A 26,382-nucleotide genomic window follows, 5' to 3' on the forward strand; every position below is an offset into this window, starting at 1 on the left:
TCATGGACTAGTGCGAGGGCTGTGCCTTTAATATAAACCAGCTGTCAGCTGTGAAATGAGTGGAAAACTTAAGAATTCAGTAAACACTGTGGAGGGAGTGTACTTGTACCACAGTAGTATCTCAATGCCAAGCTCGACTAAAATCTGGTGTGGGTGACTTCAGATTTGATTAGTGTCAGCAGCATTGCTCGGGAGCTCTGGAGAAAGCATATTCTTAGAATTTAAACAAGTGGTTCATACTGAAACAAACTAAACAGCTGTTGCAGAAGATGCATTCAAGGCAACAGCCTTAAAACCCTAATCCCCAAGCCTGCTTTTCTGTCCCATGAGTCAATTGTTCAGTTCCCTAGGGTATAATTATTCATTGTTTGCTACATACTTAAAATAACAGAAGCATCTGCTCCTTTCTTCTTCAAACACAGCTTTCAGGTTAATCTTGTCACACAGAATTCATACTAACGCTAATACCATTTTACTTAAGTATTGAGAAGTGCCATAGCTGTTGCTTAGGCCATGCTGTCAGTATACATTTTAAATAAATCAATGCTGTATTGGCCAGTGTTCAGCTCGTTCTCCTCTCCTGGTCTGTGACACATATGTAGATTTCATGCAATTAGAATGTAAGTTATCAAGACTGCTGTTCCAAGCTCCTGTCCTTCAAATCATAAAGTTATAGAATCGTTAAGATTGGAAAAGACCCATAAGATCATTGAGTCCAACCGTTAACCCAGCACTGCCAAGTCCACCACTAAACCATGTCCTCGAGCACCATGTCTACCCTTCTTTTAAATACCTCCAGGGATGGAGACTCAACCACTTCCCTGGGCAGCCTGTTCCAATGCCTGACTGCCCTTGCAGTGAAGAAGTTTTTCCTAATATCTGACCTAAACCTCCCCTGGTGCAGCTTGAGGCCGTTTCCTCTCGTCCTATTGCTTGTTACTGGGGAGAAGAGACCAACCTCCACCTCACTACATCCTCCTTTCAGGTAGTTGTAGAGAGCAATGAGGTCTCCCCTCAGCCTCCTCTTCTCCAGACTAAACAACCCCAGCTCCCTCAGCCGCTCCTCACCAGACTTGTGCTCCAGACCCTTCACCAGCTTCGTTGCCCTTCTCTGGCCACGCTCCAGCACCTCGATGTCCTTCTTGGAGTGAGGGGCCCAAAACTGAACACAGTACTCGAGGTGCGGCCTCACCAGTGCCGAGTACAGGGGCACTATCACCTCCCTGGTCCTGCTGGCCACACTATTCCTGATACAAGCCAGGATGCCAAAGGAGAAGTGCCAGTACTTACAGTGGTTTAATTAGACACACGGTGTTGTTACTGCCTTTCAGGGGCGGTCGGCTTAGGCGATGGTTGTGAAGAGGAGAGCCCAAGGCTCAGCATTGGGAAGGGACGGGGTGCTTGAGGGGGACAAGTTAGAAGTAGCTGCAATGTCCCTCTCCTGTGGGGTGTGTAAATGCTTATGTGAGCCTTTCCCTACCTTGCTTCATTTGCTTTGCTTTTTGCAAACAGGTTTCATTGCCAAAGGCCCATACATTACCTGCAGGCTGCTCCATTATTTCTATTCCATTATTATTAACATTGCACACTAACTTGCCTTTCCTTCACTTCATGGACTTCATTTTTTTTCCTGCTGCACTCTGAGTCCCTGCATGACCCTCCCTGGCATTTCATTGCTATTGACTGCCTGATCAGCAGGGCCTTCTCCTTCCTCTGAGTGCTGATGCTGCATTTCCTCCTCTTGCTGCACCGGGGTCATGATATTTGCAGGTCCTACCTAAGATCTTTCCCTATTCCACAAGCTGAAATGTGGTTATTAAAGTCTCAATAGCGGGAGCTTGCTGGCCCCTTCTGAAAAACCCAATTCATTGAGATGCTCTTCTTTACTTTGCAGTTATATCTCTTGGAGAGACAGACCTGAGTTCTTGTAAATGACTGGCTAGATAGCTTCCTTCTTGCTGTTTGTTGTTTTAAGGTAATGCTTAATCACTTGGTATTAATCAGAAGGAGGCACAGAAGCAGTCTAAGTGAGAGCATGGGCTGTAAGAGGGGAGCTAGGTAATGAAGTGGTGGACTGGGGGAATTTGGGACCTTAAAGTTTCCAACCTCATCTGCATTCAGATAGTTGGAACAACACTGCCTGAAGCTCTTACCCCAGCCAAAAGGAGATGCCCTTTAGGCGACAGCTTGTTTTGGGGCTGAAAGGGATAAGGAAACCTCAGGGAACAGCTTGGAAATAGTTTGCAATGAAGGGAGGAAAGGACATTGCTGAGGAGGAACATGTGGAAGACAGCAGTTGTACAGCCTCTGTAAGCTGATGCCGCTGCCGAAAGAAAAGGTCCTGGAGGCTCTTTCTTTGGACAGGCTTTTCTACCACAGCTGCTAAGCCATCTCTACAAACTGATCAATTTGAAAAGCTAATTTTATATGTATTTGCATGTATCCGCTATGATGCGGGTACAGGTTCAGGTCTTTCCTCCAATGAATTTTCTTTTGTGGCCACATTAATGTTTGCCAACTTCAGGCTGCATAGGTATGGAAGCGAATGGGAAGTGGGATAAATTGCATAGTAGAGCTTGTTAAATGAACTTAGGTAACTTCTCTGGCTGAAAAGTGATTGTGGGGGGATTTTTTAAGGATGATAGAAATCCAGCAGGCCTAACTGTAGGCAGCGTCAGTAGGCATTTGATTGATGTTACATGGGACATTGTTAACGGAAAATAAGGGGTGGGATGCTGAAAGAGCTGGTTAGCATAGAGGCAAAGTATTCTGGTTCTGTTTGCTGACATGCAGCACTTCTCTGGAGCTGTGTGTGCAGCTTTCACTGTCTTTCTGTGATACCGCTATGAACAGAGAAATAAGCTAGTGCTTATGATAGCTTTCTGCCGTGCTTTAGAAATACAACGTACTATTCAGCAAAAAAAAAAAAAGAAGCATTTTTTGCTATAACAGCAGGAAAGAAAAGAATAAATTTTAGTAGCAGGCAGTGTTTTTCTGTGGTTAGAACAGTTCGAATTTCCTGCCAAATGCTAACTCAGAAGGTTTTATGGGTGTACTGGCATCTGCTTGTCAGTGCTGGTTTTTGAGCTTTTGCCTCTGTTGGGACACCTTCACTTTCCATCACTGTTGGCTGTGTGTCTGTTTAAAAAAATAAGCTGTCATATATTCTGAGGAACATGAAGGTGGAGCTTGCATGTTTGAAAACATTCTCAAAAAACTCAACTTGCCTTTCTTTTCTGTCTTTTTTTCTGAAAACCCGTAGGCTTTAAATTAGTTGCCTTTCCACTGCCTTATTAAGCTCATTATTCCTGTTAATTTGTCTTTTAATTAAAAAGAGAAATAGTAGAACATCCCAACTGTTTGCTCCTGGGTACAGTCAAACTAAGTATGCTGATGGGAACTATGGAGTGGAGTAGCTTTTCCTGGGCTGGGTCTCTGCCGGGAAAGGCTTGAATGCCTTGCTCCATCCTAGCTTTTTAAGGCCAATATTTAAGAAGGTGTGCTTAGTGTTTTATTCAACCCCTCTCCCACTTTCTTGTTGGTGTAAATAGGACCATTTAGGACCTTAGTCAGATTTTGAGATTTGGATAGCTTTTTCTGTCTCTGCCTACTGGGTAAATATTTATTCAGCTTTTGAAGTACTCTGGTACCCTTCTCCTTTTTTTCTAGGAAAACTCACTGTTCAGTGAGAGGTCAGCTAGTCTGATCTGTTGTGTGAACCTGGCGAACTTTAGTCCGTCTAGCTCAGCTCTGCATCACCAGAGGGATGTTCATGAAGGGCTGTGGCACTTTGCCAGGAGTTGGTGGGAGGAATTAAGCAGACAGCTGTTTTAGGTAGTGTGTCCTTTGTAGGATGAGGGAATGGACTGGGTGACTTCTTGGGATCTCTTATAACCTCTTTACTCTTCATGTATCTATGACATGACTAAAATAGTCCCTGATTTCAGATGCTTTTCTTAAGTTGAATGATGAACACTTTGGATGCTACAGCGATGAAGGCCACAGGATCAGGTATGACTTTGCCTGTTGCATCTTCTGTACTTTTGATGGCATAGAATGGAAATTTACCTTGTATTAATTGACTGACACTTCTTGGTAACAGATCTAACAACTCTTACTGTTAATGCTTGCTTTTATCGTACTTGAATTATAGAGGCTGTCAAAGGACAAATAGATACCCAACCTTTTCTGTCTCATCCTAATAGCTGAAAGATCAGGTTGTCTTTTGCAACATCAAAAAGTAAATCGTGTCTTTCACAAGCATGGCATGTGTCGGTAACAATTTATTCTGCTGCTGGATGCTTGAAAAATCGTTAAGTCCTTTACCCTTGTAAAAATATGCTCTGCACGGCTCTTTGCAATGTAGTATCTTAATTCTTTTGAAGAAGTGCTGAAGTGATGATACTGCACTGCAGTTTAGTTTGAGAGAGAGACTAGAATATTTCTTCAGAAAGGGCAAAGGTTCGAGATTTTAAGGAACTTTTTGTAGGAGATGGCAAAGGAATCTGGTAAAGCTAATTTCCTTCTTGTTTTTCAGATCTTCCAAGAGCAAAGATTTTTAGGAATTGGTTGAAACTAAAATTCTGTGAGGATGCAAATACCCATGCAGTTTATGCCCATGATTTTTTGGGGTTGTTCTATGAAACAAGCTTGGGAAAAAAATTAGTAATGCCTTTACATTTGTGTCTTGTTTCCAGGATTGTGGCTTATTATTGTTTTAGATGATTGCTTAATGCCTAGAATAGCAAGATGAGTTTGGGGCCTTTGATTTTTCTTTTTGAGTTGTTTCACAGTGAACTGTTCCTGTGAAAAAGGATCCTAATGCCAAAGGGAGGGATCAGTCGCTCACATGCGAAGAGTTCTGGCAGATACTGCTGTGTTCCCACTGGCTTTCATGAATTCAGGGGAAGATCTGTTTTCAGGATTGGATGAGTTTTCTATACTTCAGCCTCCCTGCTCTCTATACAGTGCCTCCAGTGAAGCAGAATTAAGGCTTGGCTGCAGGCTTTTCATTGAGGAGAATTCCGCATAGCTGGGCCCGAAATAAAAGAATCACGTGGCTGCCTATTTGCCTGCGCAGCTTCGTTCACTGTGCGCAGAAACCAGGAGGGGACAAACCCTTTGACATTAGCATCTTTTCAGTTTGCATTTGGCTGCACGTAAAACAGGTTTTGCAGCAAACCTTAGGAGAAAAAGACCCATATTAATCTTGTAGTGGAAAATTACTTTGTTGTGTGTCACTGCACAAGCTGTCCAAAAGCTGGTGGTAACATTTCGGAGTGGAAATGAGACCCACCGCCTGCCTGCGAACTCCCATTCAGGGGCTGAGAGGCTCTCTCTGAATGTACTTTCACACAGTTGGAAGGCGGATAGGTTTTTTCCTTTTTCTTTTTTATTTTCTTGGCAGGGAACAAGTGAAATAAAACAAAAGATTAATCAGCTTGGGTGGCTCAGATGGCCTGTGTGGAGGGAGAAGAAAGGTTGGGTGATCCTTTCACCCTTCAGGACCTGTAAGAAGGAGGAGCCCTGTGCAACGCCACTGTCCAGGCTTTCTGTAGGAAGGGAAGATGGATGCTCTTAAAGATCCTACCTGGGCTAGAAACCATCTCTTGTTTAAAGCAAGGCTAGCAAGGAAGGCTTGCCAGTGACTTGATGTGTGGGGGCTGTCCTGCCCGCTGTGTGGCTGCTGTGTTGTTTCTGCACGCCCCTGTGTGCCTTGGGGCTCAGTTGCAGTTTCCAGGTTGTAGAGTAGATCGTTTTGAGTACAACTTTATTTACCCAAAGAAATTCATCCCGGTCCTTTAAATTCCCTTTGACCCTCAGTTCTTTGAATCCTTTGTCTGTGTCTTCGTCTACCTCCTGATTGTTACGCTCTCGATCCTTGTCTGTGGGGAGGAATGTATTGATTTTTTTTTTAATGTTTTCTGTTGGAAAAGTGGGGGAACGTCTTCTTGTTGTGCCATTATTCATGTTACGTATTTCTTCCTCTACCACTTTTGAAGTCACTCTTGTCACCTGGTAATCAGGAGGTACCTTGTGTGACCAAGAATGAAAATGGTCTTGGCTTTCCACATCCCATGCTCTGAATTCCTGCTGGGAAAAGATTGCTAATTTGCAGTTTGAACAGCTAATGATTTGAGGGACACCAGAGCCAGCCAGAGAAATAGCGTTTGCTGAACAAACATGGTCTCGTACCCAGGTGTCTGTGAGCATTTTGTTTTGCCATTGCCTCTGCTAGATGACAAAGGCCATGTGGGCTGTACGTGCATTTGTCTGTAGGTCCTTTTGGGCCTGCAAGCCCAGCATGTGTGTGTTTTTGATGAATTTTGTTCTTGCATGACTGCAGCTCTGATGATGCCAGTCTCTTGTTTCACCCTTGGCCTGCCCTTTCACCCTTGTAGCGCAGCCGATAAGGAGATCCTAATGGAAACTCTTCTGGCGTACTTCTGATGCAGAAGTGATTCAGATGCTCTCCAGGGGAAATTATTTTAATCTGAGTCTGTATGCAGAACGTGCCACAGTAGCGTGGTCATTGGACACTCTCTGTTCACGAAACCTCCCGAGTTTGCTGGAGAGGAGGGAGGAACACCGGTACTGTGAATTGAAAGATGCCCGTAGTAAATTTGCTTGCCTCGGTTGCTCTTTGCAGACACACCGTGACTGTGGATCACAGGTTGAAATCCCTGTTGTGTGGCAGTGCAGTACTTAAATCTTAGTTTGGCAGTTGTTTTCTGCAGTGAGACGAAGGATGTTCGTGCCTGCAGTTCCCTTAGTGCTGGTAAAGATAGCACGCTCAGGAGCAGCTGTCATGAGAGGACCCTCAGCTCCTCCTCACCTCCCAGATACTCTTATTGTCTGCCCAAATGCAAAATATGCTTGTTCTAAGTGAATACGAGACCTTCATCCAGGTGTAAATTACCAGGAAAATTTTCCATTTCTGATGTCACATTCACAGGAAAGATTTTCTTTCAGATTTAAGTATGTCTGGAGAGAGAATGTATTTGTCACATCCACTTCAGAAACCTGTGCGAAGCAAAAGCTACTTGAGGTTTTGCCTGTGTTTGGACAGAACCCAGAAGTTGGGCAAAAGCCTTTGGTGAATGAAGGGAGAAAATGTGATGTCCGTGGGGATTTTTTTTTTTATTTTGGGGTCACTTGGGGTTGAGTGTTTCAGGTTTGTGTGGGGTTTTTGTTGTTGTTTTGGTTTTTTCGACATTACTTTTATTATTCCCAGAAATCTATTTATGATATTCTTCAATGTCTTCAGTTTGCAGCTGCTTATTCTCTAACTCACTTGTATTTTCCAACTCAGACTGATGGAGTTCCTTGGTGAGAAGGTGGTGAAAACTATGTTGCTGCTGCTTTTGCCTGAGCACACCAAAAGCTCCCTGTGCAGGGCATTTATTTCCTGAAATAGCTTTTCTGCAGAGCAAGAGCAGTTTAATTTAGCTAAATCGCTCACTACAGACTTACCTGGTAATTTTACAATGTCTGTACTTCAGCACATCATCTTGGATTTATCAGGCAAAGAGAAACTGTTGATGGATAGAGGCTTTGCCCTGGTTGCATTTTAAGTGGACGTCTCCCTGGAGTTGAGGTGTAAATGTCACATTACCGATTAGCATTTGGCGTGGGGTACCAGAGCAGAGGAAGAGATGTCTGGGTTCAGTCTCATTCCTGAGCTCTGACAGCATTACTCGGACAATGTCTGTCCTCAGCGCTTTCTGTTCCTGGTTCCAGCTCGTGGCTGGGTCATGCTAAGTGCTTTTGCAACCCCGACATCTGAAGAGCCTGTGTTTTGAAGTGCTCTGGTTGTGCCTGGAGGAGTTCAGACCTGACTCTGGTGCCTTTCTAAACAGCTGTTTGGTTTTTTTTCCTGTAGGACTGAAATCCTGGCCTATGCGAAAGTCCCCCAGGAGAGCTCTGTTTGGCTGCAGCAGGATCTGGGCCCCAGGCAGGACAGCTTGCTGGAAAGCCCCATCCTGCCTGGTTGCTCACCCGTGTTACCGTTCTCAGTGGGAAGGTGGTGATGGCAGAGTCACCTCTCGAGTGTGAGGCGAGAGGAAGCTGCAAGGTTGTGTTAACTCTGAGCAACCTGCCAAACGAGACAAAAAGTTTTAACGAAAAGCCACGCTTTTCTCATTGAAGAGAGCTAAATTATATCCTGATTTCTCAGCAACTAAATGTTGGCTACCCTTCAGTGATCTCTCCTCCCCTTCTCTTCCACAAACCCCTTCCAGCGATGGAAATAGGTGGTAGGTGCTAATGTGGGGGTGGTTGTGGAAAGCTGGTTTTAATTTGAGAGTAGAGAGCTGTGATCACTTGCGATTAGCCCAAGAAAAATGTTGGGTTTTTTTCCAAAGTTGTGGGGTTTGCGTGTGTATTTAGCTGACCTTACAGCATTTCACAGTGGATTGCTCTGCAGACCCTGGCTCTGGAGTACGTCTGCTGGGCCCCTCTCAAAGACCACAACTGTAGGCAGGCTTTCTGCGTTGGTTGTTACTGCTTGTGCACTCGGGACGTCTGCTGCTCTTCTAGTCGGTCTAAGGCTTTGGTACTCACTAATGTTCTTCTAAAGCCCCTGTTTTGTACTGTTTCCTCTGCCAGTCCTTTGCTGTTTCTGCTTTCCTTAGTATTTTAGGAAACTGGGCTTGAGGTATGGAAATGTCATTGGAAGACTTGCTGGCTTTCTTCACCTTTTCATTGTCAGGTTTGCTGTGGGAAGTATTAAAGTCTGTTGAACCTTTCGACATGGACTTCTTGTAGCCAAAGCTGGTTGGCAGTGTCTTAGTAATATATTTTTTTTCCCCCTCTTGGAAAACGGCAGTTCCTTGAGCTTGTCAAGAAAAGTACATGGATTTTGATGGTAGATGTTCCTGAAGTCCAGAATATGGTTCCTGGGTGAGAGGAGACAGACAGGTACCTGTAGGCAGGCGGTAGTGTGATGGAGGCAGGTCTTGGACAAATAGGAGGATAGCCTATTCCCTGCAAGTACCCTAGCAATCACGCCAAAAACTTTACCCGGGTGGGGGGGTTGGGATATCTCCTTTTTCACAGTGCTGAAAAACTGTTCGTGAGAGTCTTGGCTTTAGCCTAGAGCTACAAAAGCTGTTGAGATCTTGAAGCTTTTAGTGCATGATTAAACTATTTCCATCCCAGTTCTGTCTGTACACTCATATTTCTTGTATAAATGCTTAAAAAAGAGGTCTTCAGGCTCTCTATTCAATAGTTTCAACTAGCTGACAGTGTTTAAACCCCCTTAGCAGTAGTGTGGAGCAAGTTCAGTGTGTCAGTTCCTAAAATTGCCAAATTGGAGATTAATAATTTCATGCGTCTTGGAAAAACTGATCTCTGCTTTCAGCTGCCAGCGGTTCCCGATACTGAGAACTGGTTGCTCACTGGCGTGCAACGTCGTTCCTCCTCGAGACTGTCTGCTGGAAAGGAATTTGTGTTGCCTGAAGGGTTTACATGCATTTTAGTTCTTGATTGCAATGATAGCTGAGGGCCTCAGTGTTTCTGCCCATAAAACTTTAATCAACTAGATCATTAGAAGTACACCTTTATGTATACATACATGCATGTGTATATATACATATGAGTGTGTATGTGGTAATTATTCTGCGGCAATAAAGTATATTTTGAGAAAAATTGCTTAACTAGATGCTGTGTGATCCTTTGGAGGTTTTTGGGGTTTTTTTTTGTTGTTTTTTTGGGGGGGGGAGTTTGTTTTGGGGTTTTTTGGTGGTGTTGGTTTGGGGGTTTTTTGTAGCTTACTCTTCCCAATCAGAATACTTAGGAGAAAATAGAAATAAAGTGTTGGGGCAATTGTTACAAATTCAGTCTGGATTCATAGAGAGTGATGTTGCAGATAAGAAATTTCATAATGTTTTATAACTTAGAAAGATTTCCTTTCCAGGGCGTTGAGAACTATGAAGCCTTTTAGCTGGAGGCAGAATGTCTGCTCCAGTCTGTACATGAGATCGCGTGTAATTTTATCAGTCTCGTTACAAATAGTTCTTCAAAATACGTGAAAATCTAACTGAACAGAATCTCGCTGATAGTGATTTAAATGGGAAGTGCAGTCAGGCTACTTTTTGGAGACAAACATGTGATATGCATTTCTAGAGATCCTGAAATCTATTAAAACACTCTGTAACAAGAGCTTTTTTCTGCTGATTTAAAATGGAATCAGTGGGGAGTTTCTATTCCCTTTTTCTAAGCTGCATCATCAGCTGACAGTTTAGTTACTTCTGCTTCTCTCAAACAACTGAGGCTAGATAAACTGTTTAAAGTTAGTTTTGTTTAAAGAGTAAATGACCAGGTTTTCAAATACACCAAGCATACAGATTGTTGTGAAAATTGCTTCATAAAATTCCTGCTGTATTCAGGTCTGTCTCTCTCTCTCTCTCTCTCTCTCTCTCTCTCTCTTTTTTTTTTAATACAGGCGATACGGATTATGGTTTCGATTGCGGAAGTTAATAATCTGGTTGCTGGGAGTGTACATAGCCATTCCATTTCTAGTAAAACTTTGCCCTGCTATTCAGGCAAAGCTGGTCTTCCTAAACTTTGGTAAGTGACTCAGTCTGTTGGGATGGGTGAGGGGTGAAGGGGAGGAGTGTCTTTATCTTTCATTTGTCTGCCTTCACTTTTACCCTGATTGTGTACAGCTTGTGAAGCATATGAACTTTCACAGGTTGTAAATTCTCCAAACTATGGTTTGGAAAGCATTCTCTGTAGCCCTCGTGGTCTTTGTCGTATGTCTTTGTATAAATACAGCGACCAAACTGAAGCCAACTTTCAGCTGAAAGGGTCTCCTTCAGGAAAACTGTGCAATATGTCAAATGCATTTTTCTGAAGGGTTCAACAAATTTGCACGAATAGACAGCAAGCAAGTGAAATGAAATCCAGTGAATTGTTTTCCAGGCAGTGACTCTTCACCTGAAAGCATTTTAAAATATTCTGGTTGGGATAGAAGAGGCCTGTTCGTGCAGTCAGATTGAACGGAGAGCTCAGATTGAAATGAGAATTCCTTGTGTCTGTTTAGCTGTTGCATTTGGTCAAACTGATGGTACAGTGGATCTGGCGAGCTGGCTGAGCCCCCAGTCATCCAGGGAAACCTGAGCATCCACAGGAGGGAAAATGATGGAGCGTCACTGGATGAGAGATGCTTCTTTGCAATCTAAATTTGTCTTTAGACCTCACTTGTGTTTTGTAATGAAGTTTTGAAAAATATCTTCCTTTGGTTGTAGAAGCTAGAAGGACCAACTACAGATATGTTGCTTTTATATAACTTCTGTCGTTTTGATTGCATGCTCTGTATATTCTAACACCTTGAATCATGGTCACTGTGAAGTGCGCACATGTGTGGGCCATCTCTTGGGTCTTTGATTGTCAGAACTGACAGCTGGGTAACGTGAATAATGCAGATTGCTTCCATTTTCGTCACCTTGCTTTTTCAGTGATGATTTTAGTTTGCCCTTGCAGAGCTTTGTTAGGTCTCCCTGAAGTCCCTGCCTCTGTTCATTCCTAAGTGACTGAAATAATTGTCCCGTAACACTTTCTTGCACTAGTACTTGCACTAATATCACTGCAGTGTTGTTCCTACTGCTTTATATAATGGCAGTCAGATTTTACTTGTGACAGTCTTCCCATGAAAAGCTATTTGCCTTAATACAAAGTGCATTCTAACACACTTATTGGAAGTACATTGGCATGTTTGAGTAATTCTTTTTCACTGTAGAGTGACACTTCTCCTTCAGAGGAGTGGGGTAGGGTTTGCCCTGTCATATTATTTTTTTAACCTTCTGAGTGTAAATCACTACTCTTCAGCTGTCGTTTTCTCCTCCTTTTGTGTAGTTTGGGATTTGCTTCCAAAACAGAGCTTCAGGAGAAAGTGCTTCCATTTGTTTCTCGAGATAGCTAAAGAGGAATCAATAGCCATGCTCTCACTGTTAGCAACCGAATCAATGGATTTGTTCTTGTGGACAGGCTTTTATTCCAGGTTATGAGATACGTGGCCATATGGGTAGAGATCTCAAGCTGTCTCTACTGGAAGTCTTCAGAAAACTGAGATTTCTAGAAGCATAAATTCAGACTAGATCAGAGTTAGTGTATCAGTATGATTAACAAATTATGTGATTTTTGTCATGTGATGTGTTGCAAGTGATGCCAAATAGCTCTGAAACATGTCACTAAAAAAACACTTGATGTGCTAAATCTCCATGTATGCCTATATGATGACAATGATGATCTGTTTGTGTGTGTAGAATAGATGGACCATCCCAGTAATAAATGTCATACATAAAAATTGCCTGTACTTCTATATTTTCCTCTTGCTTTGAGGTAGATGCTTACCTGACCCCCATCACTAATACTGGTATGTTCCTGTTTGTATCTGGCAAGAAAGTTGTAACATATTTGGCAAATAGGAAAATCAAGGCACAGAGAAGTTCAATAATTTTCCCAGAACACTTCCAAAAGTGACTTGAGCGCCTGTCCAGACCTCGACCGCAGAACTTACCGTCCTCTTGGAGGATCCACCGCCCTTGTGAGAGGGTTGCCGAGTTCTGCGGTGAGGGCGCAGTGGCGTGCATGCTTTGTCTGGGACTCCTCCACATGCTGTTGCGTAAGAGCAGACAGACTTGCATGGTCTCTTTTTTTTTTTTCCCCCTCTCTCAAGTGTCTGCAGTCTAGGGGGCCAGATTTGTCAGGTTAACATCAGCTGTTGTCTGCCTTGGTTTTCATGTTTGTGGAATGTTTAGTGATTTATTTGGGAGTAAGTGAAGTGAGATTTGACTGTCATCATTATTAGCGCTTCTTCTTGTGCCAGTGGCACAAAAACTTTGGTATGTCAGTTGTTATGCCACTAAATTCCAAGGAGACAGACTTCCTGGTTCTGCTGGAGTGGAGCTCAAGTTTATGGGAAAAGCCTGAATCACTGGGAGAAGAGAGTCCTTAAAACTGCTTGATACTGTCAGTAGATCACTGTAGCGTCTCTCTTGATATTGGGTGTTTCAGAGGCTGCCTGGAGAGGCCGTACAGCATTGATGATGGAAAAGGAAGCATTTAGACTAAGCACATCCCCTCATTTAGCACATTGCACAGTGTCTATAAGATGTAGCTTGTGAACTAAGCAATGGAAAACAAAATGCTGATGTTTGATGTTTGACTTTCCTGATGTTGCTCATGTTTGAATCATTGAATATAACAAGCAACAAACAACTGTGTGTTGTGTAAATTGGGGAACATAAAATATTTGCAAGAGTGAATCCAGGTGTAATGATTTTGTTTTCAGTGATCTCTTCGTGAAGAGATGAAGTTTCCAGCCAAACATGTTCTCTTTTAAATGCTGCAGTGTCTGGGAGATGTGGCAATTATTTGATAGCCTTTGGAGAGTGGGCTAACGAACTGCATATCCTCCTCAAAGGCTCAGGAGGACAGTGTTTAACACAATCTATCTTACACTTAAAGAACAAAAGCAACGTAGTGTCTGCTACTATAATGAGTATTTCCTTTAGACTGTTGTATTATAGAGGCTGAAACCACATGTCATCCTGAAACACCTTACAGCTCTGGGATGCACCCTTTATCCCAGGAGTTTGTCCCGTCAGTAACTTCTGTTCCAGCTACGATGCAAACAGTAAAAGGTTTGCCAAATCAGCTAACCCCCCCCTCCCCCTGTTGATGCAGCAGGAGCGACTGTCTTGTGTCTGGGAGATTTACAAAGCAGACTGGGCAGAGATGGTTAAATGTGTGTCATGGAAAGCTTTGTCTGTCTCCCCCGCCTCTTAATTTTAGCCTGCTCCCTGTTTTTTTGATGGTTGCTTGTGTCTTCCTTGTGTCTTCTTACCTTGCTCTCTTTGATGTTCATGTCTTAGTCACAGCTGTAGCCGGTTCATCCTTTCACACAAAAAGAATAAGGTCTTCCCAGCACAGTGGACCAGTCTGTACAACTCAGCAATGCCTTGGTAAAGCAGTTTTGTAAGAAAATAAAGGTAAAAATTAAAAGGTTTCATATTCTTTTCTTTTCTTTTTTTTTTTTTTTATTTCAGTGAGGGTCCCATATTTCATTGACTTGAAAAGACCACAGGATCAAGGTTTAAACCACACCTGTAACTATTACCTGCAACCAGAGGAGGATGTAACCATCGGCGTCTGGTAAGGAAGCCTGTTCTGTGCAGTATGTGCCGTGCATCTTTATCCTTCTTTTTGTCCTCGGTGTTGCCTATCCAGTATTTTTGCTGTGCCTATGACAACCATTGCCTGCTCTGATTTGTGGATGTTTGTGTTTTCCTCTGCCAAGTGACCGAGTTCATGTTGAAAAGTATGCACATCTCTGGAGCTTGTCTGAACTCGGATCAGTAATGCATGAAACACAATTGGACAATCTGTGCATTCAGAGAAACTTCATAATTTGGAATCGTAAAAGTTACAGGTCTGCATTGCTACGAAGATCATGCCTCCATATCAGATGAGACCCAAGGAGTTAGAAGTTTTGTCATTCAACTGCTGTTCATATTTTGTTTTGCAAAATAAATGTGGGGGAAGGTAGGAAAACAGGATCAAAGTGTTCAGAGTAGGAGGAAGAATATTCTGTGTATAAAACATATGTAAGGTTCGGAGAGTGGGTGAGAATGGAACATGCAGTTTACTCTCTTAACAAAACAAGTGACAGTGTCAGAGCTCACTTGTCATTCCTTCCTCACGAAGAAGATTTTCTGGTCCTAGGCAAGGGCGATTCATTTTAGCTCCTTGTTACCTAGGATCAGCTCAGCTTACTGGTTCTCTGCCTGAAAAGGTTTGCTTTCAGTACTTCCCGTATTATTACACCAGCTCAAACAGCTTCTGCGTCTGTTTCTCGTGATCACTTTCTATTGTGTCTCAACACCAGAAGTTTCAAAGCCACAGAAAAGTTCCTGCTAGCTTTGAAGAAAAAGCAGTGCCTGCAGTTTGAATGCAAGAGCAGCAAACACCTGAAAAAAAGGCTAGACACCATGTCGGGTGTGGAGGGAAGGGGGCTGTTCCTTAATACAGGCAGTGATGTTAGATCTGTAAGCTGTAGGATTTGGAGTTTTCAGTTATGTGTGTGTAACTTGTAAGTGTCCACTAATGCAGTAGAGATTTTCTCTTCACGTGAGGGTATATGACCTTTGGAATGGGACAGCGGTATCCTGCTACATAAAGATGGTTCCTTCCCTTTAAGTGAATTTTGGTGAAAGACATGTCTAGAAGCTGGAAGTTAAGTCTTTCCAGGGAAGGCTAATAAATAATGGTTTGTATCTTCACTTGGACAGTTAAAATTCTACCTGCTAAGCTGATGAATAAGTTTAGATTGCAGTCTTGAGATTTTTATTTTGTTTCCCTTACAAGTGTACTGTGTATCTTCACTAAAACAGAACTTCCAGCTTGTGGTGGCAACTCGAGTCCACGTCATTTGTCTTGATACTTACGAGATAGGTTTTCATGAAAGTTTGGAGCCTTGCTTTAATGCCGGTGTAAGGTCTTGTGTTCAGTATATTTCTGAAACAAAGTCCTCAGCCTGCTTTATTCACAAGCTTGCAAAAGTCTTGAGGCAGAACAGTTGGAGAAGTTGAGTCCTACAGTTATTGGGGCTTTTTTCCTCCTGAAGAACTCAATGTCTGCTGGCTGCATGCATGCAGGTAGACTTTTTACATTGCCCATGTTGGTTAGTCCTCTGAGTGTTACATCTGGGAGGAATGGATGGAATGGAATGGTAGATGGAGTTTGTCTTTCTTCCAAGGAGAAAGGCATGTGAGTACTTAAGTTATGTCTGACAGCTGTAAGCTAGCCCCCTTCTCAACAATTTGAGATGGTTGTGGGCATGTACTCACTTTCAGCGTTTGTCTTCTAGAGTAATTACCCAATTTAAATGCCTACCTTCACTTCGGTCTGTCATTCCTCTCTTTCCATTCCATCAGTGTTGAATGCTTTCTAACAGGCTGCCCAGCTGTATTATGTACAGAAGAACAGCCGTGAGTTAAAAATTCCTGGCTTTTCCAGGTTGTAGCTTTTCCAGCTAAAATGTTATACCTTCAAGAACCTGGTGTCTGAAAACAAAATACATGATCTTCTCGTCAGACCCTGAGCCCCTCTTTTTCCTCAGATTGACTATGGAGTCAGATATGCTTCTTACTCACCAAACATGCTTTCCAAAGATTATTCTGAATATCTGCTGACCTAGCTGTGAATCTTGTTTATGGTGTGTAAGTATGTTAATTGAAGTAATTAAGTGCTATAAAAGCTGTGGCATTGAGATTATTTCTCCAGAACTGTCGGAATTTCAGTAATTGGGCTTTGTGTTTGCCTGTGAAGATTGATACCTTGCACAGCCCTGAGTTTTGAAGGCAATGGTGATGGAGGTGGAAATGTAGAAATAACCCTAGCCACTGCCTTTTAAATTTGGCCATTTGTCGGCTAATGACAGTTTTATGAAGAGTGTGTGTGAGGTGTGTAATCCTGAGTTAATGAGTCGATCAGAAAAACTCAAAAGTCGAGTGACAGACACCGAGTAGCAACAGGACAGTGTAATTTTTCCTTCTGCGTACAGGCACACGGTCCCTGCAGCCTTATGGAAGAATGCGCGAGGGAAGGACCAGTTGTGGTTTGAAGATGCCTTGGGTTCCACCCATCCTGTAATCCTTTACTTGCACGGCAATGCAGGAACAAGGTGAGACACAAAACAGTGATGGCTTTGTTTCATGCTGTGTTTTCCTGGCTTGTCACAGCTTCAACACATTGATAAGAAAGATGAGGACAAACTTTTTAGTAGGGCCTGGCGCAATAGGACAAGAGGTAATGGTTTTAAACTAAAAAAGGATAGATTTAGACTAAATATAAGGCAGAAATCTTTTATGATGAGGGTGGTGAAACACTGGAACAGGTTGCCCAGAGAGGTGGTAGATGCCCCATCCCTGGAAATATTCAAGGCCAGGTTGGATGGGGCCCTGAGCAAACTGATCTAGTTGAAGATATCTCTGCTTATTGCAGGGGGGTTGGACTAGATGACCTTTAAAGGTCCCTTCCAACCCAAACCATTCTATGATTAAAACCAAAATAAAATCTAAAAGCAATTTGGTGCTTCTCCCTCCTTTTAAAAGGAAAACATGTTTTAAGAAACAATGCCTCTCCATTTATTGAACGTGGGAATAGATGTATTGCAGTTATCAGAGATATCTGATATTGTAGTTTACCTTGTACCCTCTGCTAGAAGCCAGGAGCCTGTGACACTTCTCAGGTAGGGAGAAGTACTTCTCTTCAGTATAGTGGTCTCTGAATCAAGACATGGGATAGTATTAGTGCTTCTGTATATGTGATTTACACGCATTAAATAAACTTCCCAGTTCCTTTTGTGAGCTTCTTTTAGTAGTTGACAAATTCTGAGGAAGGAAAATGGGAAGGAAAGAGGAAGATAATGTGCTGGTCTTGTTTCATTATTGCATACATACAGGACATTTGTCTGGAACAGGAGCATTTCTAAAATTCATAGTTTTATCGTTGACCATGTGTATCAGCTAAAGAAGTAGGTTGGTTCTCTGTACTTTGTTGCTGGATGCTGAAAACCATTAGCGCAGTGTGAAACTTCTTGGATGTTTCTCAGAATCGTGTTCTTACTGCCACATCCCTGCATGGTACAGTGCTTTAGTTCATTTATTAGAGCATGGTCTTTTTCCTTACTAATATGCATTTTACAAAGAGTATCAGTCCCTTTCTGAGTTTTGAGTGCCAGTGCATATTCTTTTGAAGCTGACGTCTGCTCATAGATACTCTGCAAGAGCTGAAACATTGCAGAAATAAAAGTTCCATGATCTAAAGCGAAGAAACTCTGTTTTAACTGTGCTGGTAGTGAAGGTTCGCTAGCCTTTACATCACAGGAACGTTGCCCTTTTTCACCTAAATTCTTGTCTTAGCAGTGTTCTTTTTTTGGTACAAGGGCATGGTGTGGAAGATGCATGCTGTGAGCCAGGAAATGCATGAGCAGATGGGTTTTTGGAAACTGACCTTGTCTTCTTGTGCTGATGTATTACAAGGTTAATCAAATTGTTGCATTATTTTTCAAATACTGCTTCGCTTGTTTTCTTGCCTTTATTGGGTGTAGCAAATGATACTAATGGAAGCTATTCTGCAGCTTAATGGTGGTAATTTGGGACCAGTATCTCTGGTATGTGCATATTGATTAGATTTATTTCTTGACTCCCCCAAGTGCTACTGAGATAAAGTACTGAGCTGTGGATCGATAACATATTTCACATTTTGCTTTACTCTGCATATTGGCGAAGCTGGAGGTGTATTGGCTTTGCCATTTCAGCTTTAATATACGTTGCTGTATGTTTCTACACTGCATATTTAGTCTCTTGGGCTGCTTTATTGATGCAGGCTGCATTAACCATAAGTAAAAGGCACTGCCTTGGCTTTCTGGTTTGCCCAAGTGGTCTGGAGCTCAGGCAAAAATGTTACATTTACTTGATCCCCTTAGAAAAAATTCCTCTGTTGCACTTTGAGGAATGCATGAAAAGGCACCAACGCGTGCACGTCAAGGGTGGCTTTTCAAGCAGGTTTATCTTCTTCTTCAGACTTGTATGATTCAAAATGACTTACAAGCAACCCCTTGCATTTTGCCCTAAGTGTTTTTTGGCTTCATTAGGTATTTTGTAGTATAGTTGGAGCTGACAGCTTTTGGCTGGCAAGCGCATGTGTTCTTAGAGGGAGGTCTAGAAAGTGGCATTTTGGTTTAGAGGCTGCACTGACCAAACCAGTCGTAGTGTGAATGTTTTAGAGTTTTCATATGAGTGCGGGAGTAAATCTCTTGCATCAATACTAGACTAAAGTTTGAGTGTGGATTAGCCATGTCATGTTGTAGATATATTTTAAAGCATGTAATGGCACATTCACTCTCCTTTCCATTTTATTGTCTAGATTTCAATTTATGAAAAAAATGTTAAAGCAGATTCTTCCCCTGGACTTATTTACAGTGTTCAACTCTGGTTTTCTCTGCTCAGTCTTTTGCCTATGTCCTTTCTGTCCTTGTGCTTGGAGCCAGGTGAGAAAATCCAAGGGCCAGCTGCTTGGGTTAACGTGGCGAGTTCTGCTGAGAGCATCGCACCTTGGAGAGCAGGGGTTACTGGCTGGGGCAGCACTGGTGGCAGGAGCACAGGGTCTGCAAAGCCAACAGAGACAGGCTGTTTTGGATGTATTACAGGCTTTGGAAAAGGCAGATAGGAGGGTGGGTTGAAAAGTTCGTCTTCACCTGCTGTGAGGAGATTTATAGGGAGAAGCTGACTTCAAAACTGTGTCCTGCATAGCTCAGCAAAGCCTTGCTGCCTCCTTGAAGCCTGTGACAAAGCAGTTATGGTGTTTCTTATGTTTGCCATGTTTGTGTTAAACTGGAAGCCTGAGGCAATTGGGAAAGTCTGTTTCTGGAAGCTTAAATGTTCACATGTGGTTTTTTTGTTTGGTGTTTTTTTTTTTCTCCTCTTCTCTTCATGAATCACTTTCGCCAGAGGAGGGGATCACCGCGTGGAGCTTTACAAGGTAAGTGGATGCACATGTTGTCCAAGCAGTTACATTAACACATCAGATGTGCGCAGACTTGAGAAGACTGCTCATTACAGCCCACTGCCAACAGGCAGGTAGCTTAGGGCTCGTAGTCTCCTCTAGATACGAAGCGTCTATGGGAAAAGGGGTCTGTAAGTTGTGAGCATACTTCCCCATATTAAAAGATATTTGAAAGGTCTCTTACTTGCTGCTGTTAACTGTCAGCTCCAACTGAACTAACCAGGTTCTTTGCCAGGAATACTTTCACAACACAGTTTATAGGAAAAATTAGAAGTTTTATTTAATCACAGCTGTAATTTGATTGATTATACTAGTATACTAATTTAAGATACCATTTAAGAGTATTCTTTCATATGTTACCAGTCTCTGTATACTCGCCATCATAGAATAGAATAGAATGTTTTCAGTTGGAAAGGACGTACAACGATCATCTAGTCCAACTGCCTGACCACTTCAGGGCTGACCAAAAGTTAGTTAAGGGCATTGTCCAAATGCCTCTTAAATGCTGACAAGCTTGGGGCATCAACCACCTCTCTAGGAAGCCTGTTCCAGTGTTTGACCACCCTCTCAGGAAAGAAATGCTTCCTAATGTCCAGTGTAAAGCTCCCCTGACCCAGCTTTGAACCATTCCCCCGCATCCTATCACTGGATATCAGGGAGACGAGATCGGCACCTCCCACTCCACTTCCCCTCCTCAGGAAGCTGTAGGGAGCAATGAGGTCACCCCTCAGCCTCCTTTTCTCCAAACTACACAAACCTAAAGTCTTCAGCTGCTCTGCATAGGACATGCCTTCCAGCCCGTTCACCAGCTTTGTTCCCTTGCTCTGGATGCAATTGAGTACCTTCACATCCTTCTTAAATTGTGGGGCCCAGAACTGCACACAGGTGAGGCCACACCAACGCTGAATACAGTGAGATAATCACCTCTTTTGACCAGCTGGTTATGCTGTGTTTGATGCACCCCATGATGCGGTTTGCCCTCTTGGCTGCCAGGGCACACGGCTGACTTCATATTGAGCCTGCTGCCAGCCAGCACCCCCAAATCCCTTTTTGCAGGGCTGCTCTCCAGCCACTCCTCTACTAATTTATACTTGTGTCCAGCGTTACTCTGTCCCAGGTGCAGAATCCAGTATTTCAACTTGTTAAATTTCATTCCATTAACCATAGCCCAATGCTCCAATCTATCTAGATCCCTCTGCAAGACCTCTGTCCCTCAAGAGAGTCCTGCATCCAGGTCGTTGATAAATATATTGAACAGGATTGGCCCTAGAATTGAACCCTGAGGAACACTGCTGGTGACGGGTCACCAGCCAGATGTAGCCCCATTCACTAGAACCCTTTGAGCTCTGCCCTTCAGCCAGTTCTTCATCCAGCGCACAGTGAACTTGCTCATCCCACAGCTGGACAACTTGTCCAGAAGGATGCTGTGAGGAATACTATCAAGTCCAGGCTAGCAAATCTGGTGGCTTTTTTTCTCATTACAATGAAAATTTTAAACTCAACCATTTCACGATCACTGTGGCCAAGACAGCCAGCTACCATGACATCTCCCACAAGCCCTTCTCTGTTCACAAATAGCAAGCCTCAGAGGGCATCTTTCCTAGTTGGCTCACTGAGTACTGGTGACAAGAAGTTATCTCCTACAAACTTCAAGAATTTCCAAGACCTGCTCTTCACAGCAGTATGGTATTCCCAGTTGATGTCTGGGAAGTTGGAATCTCTCATAAGGACAAGAAGGGCTACCGATCCAGAAATTTCTCCTCATTGCCTATAGAATAACTCGTCGGTGCTTACATCCTGGCTGGGGTATCGGTAGTAGACACCCACTACATCTCCTTTGTTTTCCATCCTCCTAATCCTCATCCAGAGGCTCTGAAGCACATCATTACTAACTGTAAGGGCTGTGCAGTCAAACATCTCCCTTGCGTACAGTGTGACACCTCCACCTCACACACCTTGCCTATCCCTCCTGAACAGCCTGTAGCCCTCCATCTCAGCACTCCAGTCGTGGGACTCATTCCACCAAGTCTCACTAGCACCAATGATATCATAGCTCTGGGAACCGACCAACGCTTCCAGTTCATCATGTTTGTTTCTCATACTGCGTGTGTCAGCATATAAGCATTTCAGATGTGCTCCTGAGCTCTCCATGCTCCCAGGAGCAGAGTAAATGTTCCCACTAGCATTGCCACCCTCAGGCAATGCCATGCCAACCCTTGGCTTACTGCTGCAATCCTGTCGGTATCCCCTTCCCCCGCTGATTTTAGTTTAAAGCTGTCTCGATCAGTCCTGCCAGCTTACACCCAAAGATGCGTTTTCCCCATTGGGACAGGTGGATCCCATCAGGCGCCAGCATACCTTGTGTCTTAAAGGCTCTTCCATGGATTAAAAGTCCAAAGTTTTGGTGGAGGCACCAGTCCTGGAGCCAGGTATTGATATCCTGGGCTCGCCTGTTTCTTCCAAAGTCTCCCCCCATTACTGGGAGGACTGAAAAAAACACTACCTGTGCTCCTGAACTTTTTAGCATTCTGAAACCTCTTTTGATCAACCTCAGACTTTTTGTTGCAACATCATTAGTGAAAGAGCAGGAATGGATAGTAGTCTGAAGGTTGTACTAAGCTCTTCACTCTTGTGGTGACGTCCCTGATTCAGGCCGCAGGCAGGCAGCAAACTTGCCTGAAAAGAGGGCCCAGTCTGCAAATGGGTGCTTCTGTTCTGCCGTTGTTTCTTCTCAGCGCTGGTCTTAATGCAGGTTTTGTTGTCAGGATGCCACACATGATGCCATACATCACCAACTGCTGGGAAAATACACGTGGATTGAGGCCAGCTCAGATTCCTCGCACTCTTCAAACCTTTGAAGGTGACATTTGGTCTTTTAAATGGCAAAATGTTGGGCCAAGCCAGTATAAACCTCCCTGTTGGTCCATTAGTTGGCCGGGATGACAAAGCTACTACTTGCCTATTCACAGAACAATTTGCTGCAATAAAACATTTTCAAGGTTGCCAGTGCGGGGGTTATTTTATCACTTGTCAGGGAGGCAGGTTCAGCCTGGGTTTCCCCCTTTCCCATGGCACAGTGCATTTGTGTGAGTGGTGCCATCTCAAGTGCTGAAGGTTTGGTACAAAACCCAATGAATTTCCCAGACGTGGCACCATGGTGTGTTACATGAGAACAGGCAACTTCAGCTCCTTTGGGTCTCTTGCCTAATGGCTTTTGTGGTCATTTATTTTATTAAATTCTCTCTTGGTTGAAATTCTCGCACACAATTTCTTGGTCTCTTATCACATGTTTATAAAAGAGCCATAATTATTTTTGCTGGCTCATTTCAGAGGAGTCTGAGTCTGTGTTTTTCCTATGAATTTAGCTATCGTTCCCTTCTCTTTATAATTTGTGTCAAGTGTTGGCACTCATAAAGCTTTATTGCAATGCAGCTCCTTGTGCAAAATCCCCTGCCACAGTCTTTTTAACTTAGATCGCTTAGAAAATGCTGTTTGGCAGCCTCAAGGAGGCAGGTGATATTTCTTTTCCTTTAAGAAAAAAGGATGAGCTAAGTTGCAGAAAGTTGGTTGAGGAGAGTATTGTGTATGGTGACCTATTTGGTCATTTTTTTGGAGAACCAGCTTATGCTGCAATGCATTTGGGGCTGGCCAAGACAGGCAGAGGAGTTGTTTTGGATTTTGACTGAGCAAGGGTAGCAGTGCTTCAGAATACTCAAAGATTCTGCGTGCTTCTGTGTTTCTGTGTGTGTACGTGCATAGAGAACACGGGTTACCAAAACCCAAGGTTTCTGTTCCTGGGTCTAGTATTCTTTTGCTTCTGAGAACATAGACAAGTTGCTTAATTTGTCTTTCTCGGTCAGTTACTCACATGCAAACACACACGTGGGCTTACCAGAACCACGCCAGAAACTCCAGGTTCGTGCTTATTCCAGCAGAATGAAACGGGTTGGATTGCCGTCCTTTTTGCTGGTGCTGCTAGTAGGCTGGAAGCAGCAGGGGAAACCGTCTCGAAGAGGCTCAGAAGGGGAATAATAACTAAGAGGTCCCCGTCCTTTTTTTCCCGAGTGATTGATTCATGTGAGCAGCTTTTCTCAGCAGCAGCGCTGAAAATTGAGACTGCCACTGCTGCACAGTCTGTGAGCAGCAGGCATCCGAAATCGTTCTTGCCCGAGTCGATGTGTGTTTGAAGACAGTAACCAGAGCCATGAGGAAGCCAGCAGGAGGAGCAGCAGTGGAGCAGTAACCAGATACAAACTCACTTTGAGGGGCATGCTTTCTTCCAGTCTGGACAAATGTCCAGTTATCCTTTGCTCAAGCCTGGTTTCCAGTTATCGCAGTTACCGGTGTATTCAGGGTCACTGTGTTATTCACATTATTCAACTTATTCATGCTTGAATAATGCAACTCAAAACCTTTTAAAACTGACAAGAATTGTGTTCTCTTAGCTACCTTGACTGTCAATGAAAGACTACCACAAGCTCCTTCTGTAATTCATACTTGTACATCGAGGCTTTGGCAGTGAAGCTTTTGGTTGTTATTACACTGATGTGGTGGGATAGTGGAGAGCTGATGCAGAGGTTTTTTTGCCCACTGCATGAGATCACCCAACTTTATAGCAGCACATGAAACAATGCGGTATTGTTATAGGGGTGTAAGTAATTACTATAAATAAAACATTTGGCATTGTTAACTAAACATCCTGTTAAGGGTCGAAGGAAATGTCTGTTATCTGCAAAGCCAATTGAAATCCTACTGGCTTCATCTGAGACTTTTTCTGAACTAATTCTAAGGGGAAAAAAAACAAGAAAGAAAAATACTCTTAAAAAAAAGACTAAAATGGAAGAGGCTGTTAGTGCAGGGCATGGGATTGGGATGCTCCCAGGGTTTTTGGCTTCAGGCAGGGGATGTTACAGCTCATCACCAGCCGTGTCCTTCACCAGGAGGAGCTGAATGTTGATGGTGGAGGTTCTTCCTTCTCGTGTATCCACTGTGATAGGCTGTACTTTGGCCTTGCTTTGCATGTCTGCTTTAGTCTTGGGAAGTGGGTGTTTGGGTGCTGCAGCTGCCCAGCGCCAGGGTAGGAAGGAAGGTGTATGGGCAGCAGAGCCATGCTTTAAAGCAGAGGGTGCTATTAGTGTGGGGCCCTGCATCGTGAAGGTTGAGGTGGGCACCTTACAGCTCTGGCAGCTGCAATGGTGGTAGTGACAGTTTCTCCTGCTCTTCTGCTTGTTTCTGTTCCTCCTTACCCTCATCTTTTCTTTCCCCTGGAAGAGAAAGGCACCTCTGAAGTGTAAGAGCGGCGCGGTGCCCGTGGTTGGGCCTTGGCAGGTCCTTGGAGGGATGAGACCCTGCAAGTGGTTCACCTGTATCTTGGCTTTGAGTTGAATGGGTGCAGGAGTGGGAGGCTCCATCAACTTCTTCCTTTGGTAAAGGCATGGGATGACCTTCATCATCTTTATCCCAGCTCTTTGTCCCTGCTCTCTGCTAGGGAGAGCAGAACTGGGCACACCGGCTTGTGCCATGCTGGGCTGTGAGGAGGCCGGATTTGGTGGTCAGGGGTTCTGAATGTGGCCGGCCTAGGTTTAGGTGAGCATGGAGATTGCTGCCTGTGCCTGGGGGTATCTTGAGGGCATCCTCGTTGCTTACTGCTGTGAGAGGGCTGGTGCTCTTGGCAGCTGACCGGGACAAGAGCCAGGCAGATTAATGTTGCAGCATCTCCTGCTCTCTGCCAGGTGCATTTGCTTTGTGCAGCCGTGCAGCTCCTGGCTCCCATTGACAAGAGGAGAATTTGGCTGGGGGTGCATTACGCCATTGTTGTCCCTCTTTAGGAGACTCCACGCTCTTTGCAGGCATGGCTGCTGTCTTGGGTGCTTCCTTGCTGCTTTTGGTTGTGCTGAGTGGCAGGATTTGGGGGTAGGGCTGTGCTTGGGGGCTCAGATCAGACTGGGGTTAAGGAAAGCTGGAGGCCACTCTGTGGTGGTCTTTGACAGGTATGAGGTGCAGGTGGTGGCTGGTGCCGGTCAGACCGACGGTCTGAGGAGGTAAATGCAGGGGGAGAACCAGGTGCTGAGGGGCTGTTTGCAGGAAGACAAACAGGGGGAGAAGGTGAATATTCAGGTGGAAGAGGGCAGAGCTGCTATGGGAGCAGTGACCCGGGGCAAACAGTGCTGCTCTCCTGCTGCGGGGGCTGAGCTCCCAGAGGGAGGTGGGTACCAGCCCTAACAGCACAGGTGCAAAGTATGTATGAGTATAAACATGAAAGAAATCTAGGACGGAGATCAAAAAGAAAAAAAAAATGTTTGAATTGAGAACATTATCAGTTATTAAGCAGATAGAAGTTGAAGGAATAGTTGAATAATAAACTCTCTAGTGAAACTGGGATATAGTTGGCTTTGAAAGTGAAACATTTAGTCCTGTGTGCGTGATTGCAATGGATGTGTTAAACTCAGAATATTTTTAAAGAAGAAATAGAGGATGGTAAAAATCTATTTTTAAATATAACAGCTGCTAATTAAAATAAAAGTTTTGTTACTGAGAAGAGATGCTGCCAATGCAGCATAACAAACACGTATAGAAGACAGGTAAACTGTCAACAGGTTAAATAATTTTTAATGGCCTGGAAAAGTCTAGATTGTATCTGATATCTTGGCAGTAAAATCACATTGTAAAGCTGAAAACCAGATTTTGCAAGAAGGAATTTTGTGTTCTGCGTGTTCAGTCAGGGGGTCCAATATGTACGTGAACATATTAAAAAATGGTATATAGTGATTCTGATGGAAACAGCTGTCCTGCAGCACCTAATCTGTTAAT

At 43.7% G+C, this 26,382-nt stretch overlaps 1 protein-coding gene across 1 annotated transcript in view; it reads left to right on the top strand.

Moving 5' to 3' along the window:
• Positions 1 to 26,382, top strand: part of ABHD12 (abhydrolase domain containing 12, lysophospholipase) — a 48,714-nt gene that overhangs the window by 11,343 nt on the left and 10,989 nt on the right. The window contains exons 2-5 of the mRNA XM_087773570.1: positions 10,445 to 10,569; positions 14,052 to 14,157; positions 16,568 to 16,687; positions 19,518 to 19,548. Of these exons, the coding sequence (XP_087629696.1) occupies positions 10,445 to 10,569; positions 14,052 to 14,157; positions 16,568 to 16,687; positions 19,518 to 19,548 (382 nt within the window). The remainder of the gene's footprint in view (positions 1 to 10,444; positions 10,570 to 14,051; positions 14,158 to 16,567; positions 16,688 to 19,517; positions 19,549 to 26,382) is intronic.

The sequence above is a fragment of the Nipponia nippon genome, unplaced genomic scaffold, assembly GCF_047370975.1.
Source record: "Nipponia nippon isolate SJK-2023a ecotype South Korea unplaced genomic scaffold, ASM4737097v1 scaffold_4, whole genome shotgun sequence".
In the NCBI taxonomy this organism is placed as follows: Eukaryota; Metazoa; Chordata; class Aves; order Pelecaniformes; family Threskiornithidae; genus Nipponia; species Nipponia nippon.